This window comes from Haemorhous mexicanus, chromosome 2, assembly GCF_027477595.1.
Source record: "Haemorhous mexicanus isolate bHaeMex1 chromosome 2, bHaeMex1.pri, whole genome shotgun sequence".
Lineage (NCBI taxonomy): Eukaryota > Metazoa > Chordata > Aves > Passeriformes > Fringillidae > Haemorhous > Haemorhous mexicanus.
In genome coordinates, this window is record NC_082342.1 from 15,872,798 (window position 1) to 15,880,330 (window position 7,533).

General features: G+C 60.0%; 3 protein-coding genes across 5 annotated transcripts; 1 reads left to right on the forward strand and 2 right to left on the reverse strand.

Annotated features, from left to right (window-relative positions):
- Window positions 1–48: 48 nt before the first annotated feature.
- On the reverse strand, window positions 49–2,778 carry LOC132341730 (folate receptor gamma-like). 3 transcript variants are annotated; one of them, XM_059873752.1, is made up of 6 exons: window positions 2,638–2,778; window positions 1,757–1,837; window positions 1,440–1,587; window positions 1,035–1,223; window positions 826–961; window positions 49–472 (listed from the first exon to the last, which is right to left on the reverse strand). In XM_059873752.1, exons 2-6 carry the CDS (start codon window positions 1,801–1,803, stop codon window positions 198–200), a joined length of 795 nt encoding a protein of 264 aa, XP_059729735.1. In that variant the 5' UTR covers window positions 1,804–1,837; window positions 2,638–2,778; the 3' UTR covers window positions 49–197. The 3 variants fall into 3 exon arrangements, with proteins under 3 accessions (XP_059729735.1, XP_059729729.1, XP_059729724.1); XM_059873746.1 differs by having other exon boundaries at window positions 1,757–1,876; window positions 2,638–2,777; XM_059873741.1 differs by lacking the exon at window positions 2,638–2,778 and having other exon boundaries at window positions 1,757–2,284.
- A 112-nt stretch (window positions 2,779–2,890) lies between these two features.
- ANAPC15 (anaphase promoting complex subunit 15) lies at window positions 2,891–4,760 on the forward strand. The gene is made up of 4 exons (XM_059873767.1): window positions 2,891–3,086; window positions 4,085–4,144; window positions 4,226–4,363; window positions 4,504–4,760. The coding sequence occupies exons 1-4, from the start codon at window positions 2,967–2,969 to the stop codon at window positions 4,549–4,551; spliced, it is 366 nt and encodes a 121-aa protein (XP_059729750.1). The 5' UTR covers window positions 2,891–2,966; the 3' UTR covers window positions 4,552–4,760.
- A 228-nt stretch (window positions 4,761–4,988) lies between these two features.
- TOMT (transmembrane O-methyltransferase) lies at window positions 4,989–6,468 on the reverse strand. The gene is given in 3 exon segments (XM_059873777.1): window positions 4,989–5,416; window positions 5,519–5,781; window positions 6,189–6,468. Coding segments are annotated over 3 exon segments (903 nt in total). The 5' UTR covers window positions 6,451–6,468; the 3' UTR covers window positions 4,989–5,038.
- Between the last annotated feature and the right edge of the window lie 1,065 nt (window positions 6,469–7,533).

Consider the following 7,533-nt stretch of genomic DNA (forward strand, 5'->3'; position numbering starts at 1 on the left):
TCCCTCAACCCTCCTATTGACCCCCACAACCATCACACAACACCCCAAGACCAAGCAGGGCAGGAGCATTTATTCATGAGCCACATGCCTCGGGGTGAGGGGGGACACAGCTTAGGGACATGCCACGGGGAGGCACAAGGCAGCCTGGAGACCCCCCTGACCACCTACTGCCTGCTCCTGCCTGCAGCCCCTCCTGCTCAGAGCAGGGCCAGTAGGGTGAGGGGCAGCAGGGACAGCAGGATAGAGAGACGGGACTTTGGGGGAGCATCGCCATAGGCATAATATTGGGCGACAGCAACATTGGGGTTCCCCTGCGTGGGGTCAAACCACATCTGGATGCAGTGACCACTGCCACGGTGATGGGATGTGTAGCGGTAGGAGCCAGACCAGACCTGCTCGCAGAGTGCAGCCGCCGTGGGGAACACAAACTTGAACTTCTGGCACATGGCACCTTTGGGACACTGGTTGGTGCCTGGGGGTGGGCAGGGGGTGAAGTGGGTGAAGGGCTTTGGGAAATGGGTGTTGTTCCAATGGGCCCTACTGGCATTGCTGGGGAAGAGAGTTAACCTCAAGGTGGCACAGGGTCTCACACTGCATTACCCTCACACCCCATGAGGACCCTCACACCCCCTGACCCGCTCTCATGCACAGGGGGACTCCCACCTGGCTGCCACCCCCATCCCATTGGGACCCGTACAGCCCCAGACCCACTCACAGCCACCAGAGAGGGTGGACACAACCTCCCCTGCAGCAAGATGGAGGGTGACTGGAGACCCACAGGAGGGTCGAGCCATAATGGGGGGATACCCTGCAACCCCCACTCACCTGTAGTCCAGTTCCAGCCCTTGTGCCAGTTGACCTTGCAGGTGACAGCATCCTGGCAATCCTCCCACCACTGCTCACAGTCCTCCTGGCACAGTGGCACATCCCGGATCCGCTCCTTCCGCCAGCTCGTGTCTGCCTGCAGGGCCCCCAGTTTCCCCAGTTCACCCCAGGGATCCTGGTGGGTGGGTGAGGGCAGGGTCTGTACCTACCTGGTCAATCCACGGCCCCAGGTTAGGGGAACACTCATAGAGACATGTGTCCTGGATGAAGTGGCGCTTGCACTTCTCTGGCATGGCCCCACAGTGGTCCCAGTTGAAGTTGTACAGGTAGGACTGGTCCCGGTGAGCTTCCAAAGTGGTGTTGGCAGTGCAGCAGGCATTGTCCTTCCAGAGAACACACTGCACCGGGGCAGCCGGGGCTCAGCTGGGACCCATCAGGACCCACCAGGTCTCAGCTGGGACCTGCTGCAGGTCCAGGGAAAGCGCCAGTGCCCATGGGTGGGTGACACTGGGTGATGGAATTCATGTTGGGGCACAGAGCCCCCCCAGCCTCCACCTGGTGACCCCACAGCAAGTGACACCAGTGGGTGCTGGTGCAGTGGATGAGGACCGTACCTGCCCATAGAGCTGCCCCTCAGGGCCAGGCTCTGTTTTATGGTGCTTGGCATCCATGCAGACGTTGAGCAGCGAGCCCCCTTTTGCCGTCACTGCCACAGTGGCAGCTGGCCAGGCCACCAGCAGAGCCAACACCGCTGCCATTGCTCTGCCAGGGCGACAGCAGGTCAGGACGGCAGCACTGAGATGTGGTGACAGCAGGGACAAAGTCCCCTGCTGTGCATGTGGAAGTGCGGCAGCACATGATCACTGCCCACGACCACTGACAGTGGGGTCAGGGATCTTACCTGGGGGTGCCAGAGGCCCAGAGCTCTTACCTGGGGGGCAGCTGGGCTCCAGGTGCCATGGGACGAGCACAGCTCATCTCAAAGGTCGTGGTGCCGCACAACCCGTAGCCACTGATCACGGGACGTGGGAATGCAGCGGATTGGGCAGCACTGAGGGCACGGAGGAGACAGTGCACCCCGCCCCGGCTCCCCACTGTGTCTTGCATTGACAGTCGTGCCCATCCTGGCCCCTCATCAGCCCCACATGCAGCTGGGATTCATCCTCCTGGCGCCGCGCTGGGGCCAGCACCAGCCAAAATCCACTTATGGCTGTTTTTCCTTCCCTCCCGTGGGAGGTGGCCTGACTCCCTGACACCAGCACAAGGGGCAGGACCTGGACCCTCAACACCACAGGGTCCCCTGTGAGTGACTTGGGGGAACACCGCAGTGGGTAAGAGATGTTGCTGGCAGGGACCGGTACTCCCCGTGGGGTCACAGATGGCCACAGGGTAGAGGCAAGTACCCCTTACTGAATTACAGGTGCTCCAGGGACCACAGATGCCCCATGGAAGGGGGAGCAGGTACCCTGCAGGAGAGCAGTCACTGTGGCTCGGGAGGGACAGAAACACTCCAGAGTGTGACATGCCTCCCTCGCGGCGGGGGGGGGGGGGGGGACGGGACGGGACACGGACAGGGACAGGGAGGGAAGATACCCTGCAAGGGACAGATACTTCCAAGGTCACACGTGATGGGGGGCCAGACGTGCCTCGGGGATCACAGATGCTCTGAGGAGGGGGGAAGATACCGCCCTCACAGGTGACAGATACCCCCAGCCATGGATGACAGTTGCCCCCAAAGGAGCAGATACCCCATCAGCATCACAGATACCTCCTCACCGGAGTCATTGGTACCTGTGGGGCTCACATACCCACCTTGGTCACAAATACCCCAAGGGGGGCACAGATATTCCGTGGGGATCACAAATACCCCCTGACTGGGGTCGCAGATAACTCGGGGCTGCTCAAGTACGCCCGGGCCGCCACAGCGGCCCCACACTCGGAGCGGGGCCAGCCCACCGCCTGTCAATCAGACGGCGCCCCGCCCCCAGACGGCGCCATAGGCCGCGTCCCACTCATTCTCCCCCTTGTGGGGGCTGCCCTCCCTCTGCGCATGCTCCGTGCGCTGTAACTGGTTCCGGGTCGGCCTCCACTTCCGGCTGGGCGGCTGGCGCCGGCCTGGCGCTGTTCCCGGTGCTCCCGCCATGTCCACGCTGTTCCCCTCACTCCTGCCCCGCCTCACCGAGTCCCTCTGGTTCAACCTCGACCGGCCGTGCGTTGACGAGACCGAGCTGCAGCAGCAGGAGCAGCAGCACCAGGCCTGGGTGGGCACCGGGATGGGGGGGAGACGTGAGGCCGCGGGGCCGGGTGTCAGGAGGCCGGGAACGGGTTCGGCGCTGGGGAAGTGGCCCCTGCTCCTTCAGCGGGCACGGCCGCGGTCCTCTCTGCAGCAACGAGCCAGTGTCCGGGGTGGGGGTTCGCGGGTGTCTCGGGGCTCCCCCCGGGTGTTCACCGACTGTGCCCGCGTTTCAGCGTCTTGTGCCGGTGCTGCCGGCTCGGGCACCGCTACACTCGTGTCCGTCATCCGTGTGTCACACTGGCTCCTTGCGGGCTGCTACCGGAGCTCCCCGTTTACTGTGTGGGGGTTAATTAATAAGATGCTGCTGAACCGAGGCTCCTGCTCTAGCTCCCAAATAATTAATGAACTAATTTCCCGAGGGAGGCGAGGAGCGATTTCTGATCCTGGTAACTGACAAGTGTTTGTGCTATGAGCGTGGTTTGGTGCTGCAGTGCCCCTGAGTATGGGGGGAAGAACATCTATTTGATTAAAGTTTAAAAAAACCCCACAGTAATTAAGTTTTTATAATTAAATAATAAAGTTTAAACCAATTAAACCCCCAGCACGTAGAAGAGGTTCCAAGTCCCTCTGGGTGGGAGGTGCTGACATATTTTAATTGAGCTTTAATTATCTGCTGTGGTGGTGTTTGTCTGGCTGGTCAGATGTCCCAAATTCAGTTATTTTTTGATAAAGAAACACGTAAGCTTTGTGTTTGGGCTTCTGATGCCACACTTGGGGACACCTCGACTCCTCTCAGCACCAGAGTGTCATTGGGATTGCCCTGCATGGTGCCAGGGTGTTCAGGCAGGGCGTTAAAGCTGCTCTTCCCTACTTGGCTTGGGGATGCCAGGGAGGCAGCAGGACTGGGGCTGGAAATAGGCATGGTCAGTCAGTGACGAAAGCCTGCAGCTGAGCCAGAAGGGCCTGTTTGCTGGGGTATCATGGAGCTGTTGGAGTGCTCACCCCCCTCTCTCCCTTCCCCAGCTCCAGAGCATTGCTGAGAAGGACAACAATTTGGTGCCCATAGGAAAGCCAGCGTCCGAGGTGGGTGTGTGGACAGGGAGGTGGTGGGTTGCCACAGGGCTTGAGGGGCAGATGGAGTTGCTGGAGCTGTTGTGTCCACAGCACTATGATGAGGAGGAGGAGGAGGATGATGAAGATGATGAAGACAGTGAAGAGGACTCAGAAGATGATGAGGACATGCAGGATATGGATGAGATGAATGATTATAATGAGTCTCCTGATGATGGGGAGATCAATGAGGTAAATAGTGTGAGACCCCAAAGCAGGGAATATGAAGTGTGTGGGACCCTGAGCATGAGCTCCAGGGGTTGTCTTCTCTCCTTCATGCCCTCTATTAAGTTCTTGCTCTGGGGGAGATCTCAAACCTCTTTCTTTCCCAGGTGGACATGGAGGGGACAGAGCAGGATCAGGACCAGTGGATGATCTGATTCTGCCACAACCACATCAAACCAGAGGCTGGGGGAGAGCGTTTGCCCCCCACAGCTCTGGGGGACAGTTCAGTGAAGCTCCTTCTGCCATGGGTGCTGAGTGGGGCAGGAGGTTCAGAGGGAAGCCCCCCAGGGAGCCAGAGGGCAGACTGCCACATGGCATATTGGAACTGACACATTTTTTCTAATAAACTTGGTTTTCAAGAAAACCCCAAATCTGGTGTCTGAGGCCACCAGGGCAGGCAGGAGGGACCACCCAGGCAAGTGCAGAGCTGCTCCCCAGCATCTACTGGTGTGCCTGGTACAGCTCCCTGTGCCGTGCAGGCAGGAGCACTACAGGGAATGAGCCCCTCATGATCCACTGTGCCCCATCACAGACCACAGCAGCCAGTGCATTTCGTGCAGAGCCCGTGTTGAAGCCCAGGCAGGGGCTGGGGACCTGGCAGTGCCATGGTGACTGTGGCACCACGAGGCAGGAGGTGCCTGCTCAGTGGGTGCCGGTGTAGCGGAGCTCGGCAATGCCATCAGGAATGGCGCGGAAGTACTCCAGGCTGGCGCGGTGCACTTTGCAGTGGTACTTGCCGCAGGTCTTTGCGTACTGCAGGAAGTGGGGTGCCCCAGGGAAGAGGACGTTATCAGCCAGGATGGTGGCCCCCTCAGCCAGCAGCTGGTGGCTCTCCAGCAGCCGTAGATCCCGCAGGTAGCTGCGTTTCCAGTGATCCATGAAGACCAAGTTGGCGTTCATCAGGCCATGCTTCTCCCGCAGGCGGGGTATCACCTCCTCCGAGAGGCCCACAATCAGCTCCACCTGTGCTGCATCACCCTCAGCCACTGGGCCAGGGTATCTGGGTGCCTACCCACCACCCTGCTTCACAGGGTGGTGAGAGGTCCACATGGAACAGGATCTTTCTCTTCCCGCATACACTACCCAGCAGGTGCCACAGTCCCTGCCGGAGCAGCAAAGGACCCCCACCCATCTCCTCCCTGGTTTCCCATGCAGAGCTGGGCTTTGTCCCAGTGCCTGGGTGCTCACCGTCTGCTCGCTGAAGCCGGCCAGGCGGATGACCTTCTCAGCCACGGCAGCGTGTTGGGGGTTGCCCTCGATGGTGTAGAGGCGGGCGCCTGGGGGCAGCCCCTGTGCCAGCAGCACGGTGCCATAGCCACAGTATGTGCCCAGCTCCAGCACCCGCAGTGGTGCCCGTTCCAACAGCACCCGCTCCACGATCCGCCCTGATGTGGCATGTGCCTCTCAGCACCCAATCTGTGCTGTGCCACCCCAGCCCTGGGCAGGGCAAAGGTGTCAACCATTTCCCAGGGCCCAGAGGGATAGAGGAGAGCCGTGCCAAAAATGCCAATGCCATACCTGTTCCAACAGTGCCAGGGCTGTGCTGGCAGTGCAGTGGCCATGTCACTGGTGCCACAATCAATGCTAATAATACTGTGGCTATATCAACAATGCCACTGCCATGCTAATGGTGCTGTGATCACAGCAACACTATCACAGCCATGTCAGTGGTGTCTTGGCCGTGCCAGTGGTGCTGTGGCCATGCTGGCAGTGCCACGGCCATGTCAGTGATGCCATGGCCATGCCCAGTGCCATGCCCTGTGTAGTGTGGACAAGCAAGGGTGGCACTCACCTTTGTCAGGCCCCACACAGCTGAGGTGCTCACAGTGGTAGCACCACTCATCGAAGGTCTGGAGGATGTGGTGGGGGTCCCCAGGGATGGCATGGGCCAGCACGTACTGGAAGGCACGCTGCTCCCGCGAGGTGCCGGTGAGCCGGTCCCGCAGCCAGGCCACCAGCACTGCCCGGTACAGCAGCACCAGGTAGTGCCGGTACCGGATCAGCAGGGTGACAATGAAGGGGAGGAAGGCCAGGGCAATCGCCGGAGACACCATCGCAAGCGAGCGAGGCTGTGCTTTTTGCACAGTTGCTGAGTTGTCTTTGTTAGTTTCGTACTTATCTTGGGAGTTCTGCCAAATGGGAAGTTCTGCACGCTTTGTGTCCACTATCAGTAGCATAACCTTGAGCCCAGGCTTTGAAAATCTCCCCTGTGCAGAGATCATTGAAGCATTGTGAGCTCTTAAACTGTAATGAGGCAAATCTATCCCCTCACAGGGGATGCTGTGGTAGGGTGTCCTCCCAGGGTGCCAGCCTCACAGCTCCCACTCATGCTATGATTTGGCTGTGCTGTGCTGTGCACCCCCTGGAAGTACCTCTCCCTGGGCTCCAGTCCTGCAGGGCTGGGGCACCCCAGGATGCTGTGGAGATCCCTGTGCCAGGGCTGGGGAGTGCTGGGGACCCACCTGCCAGGGTCCAGATATTGGAGTTGGCTGGGCAGGCATCCCAGTGGATTGTGCTGCTGTGAGGGGCCTTGTTCAACACAACCCCTTACACCCGCCCTTGGTCCTGCTTTGCTGCTGCCATCCCTCATATTCTGTACCTCACACCGTACTCCCCACATCCTGCTCCCCACACCCTGAGCTGTTGGGGGTGCCCAGCCACAGTGACAGGATAGGGCAATGGGGGTGGCACCTACCTGTCCCCACACTCCAGGCAGGCAGAGGCAGGCAGTCCTGTGTGGAGCCCTGCTGCCACTCAATTATTGATGGTGTAACCACAGCTGCAGCTGCTATCAGAGCTCCGGTTACCACCTCAGTGGGGCTGGCAACAGAGACGGGGCCAGGCTGGGGCTGGGAGGTGGTCCTGGGCTGCACAAGGGGGCCGGGGACTGGGGTGCTGATACTGGAGCTGGGGTCCTGATACTGGGGCCTGGGGTACCAGTACTGGTGTGTAGTACTAGGAGCTGTGGTCCTGATACTGGAGCTGGAGTCCTGTCACTGTGCACTGAGAATACTGGGTACTGGAAACACTGGGTAACAGGAGAACGGGGAGCCAGAAGCACTGGGCACCACACGGACTGGGAGCCCTAATCAGTGGACACTGGGGACACTGTGGGCTCAGGGACCGGAGGGGCATTG

Coding starts and splice junctions, on each gene's coding strand:
- LOC132341730 (XM_059873741.1), bottom strand. CDS start 1,932: ATGCAAGACACAGTGGGGAGCCGGGGCGGGGTGCACTGTCTCCTCCGT. Junction 1,224..1,439: donor AGGGGCAGCTCTATGGGCAG/GTACGGTCCTCA, acceptor GCCCCGGTGCAG/TGTGTTCTCTGGAAGGACAA. Junction 962..1,034: donor TGGGGCCGTGGATTGACCAG/GTAGGTACAGAC, acceptor GGGGCCCTGCAG/GCAGACACGAGCTGGCGGAA.
- ANAPC15 (XM_059873767.1), top strand. CDS start 2,967: ATGTCCACGCTGTTCCCCTCACTCCTGCCCCGCCTCACCGAGTCCCTC. Junction 3,087..4,084: donor AGCAGCAGCACCAGGCCTGG/GTGGGCACCGGG, acceptor TCCCTTCCCCAG/CTCCAGAGCATTGCTGAGAA. Junction 4,364..4,503: donor ATGATGGGGAGATCAATGAG/GTAAATAGTGTG, acceptor TTTCTTTCCCAG/GTGGACATGGAGGGGACAGA.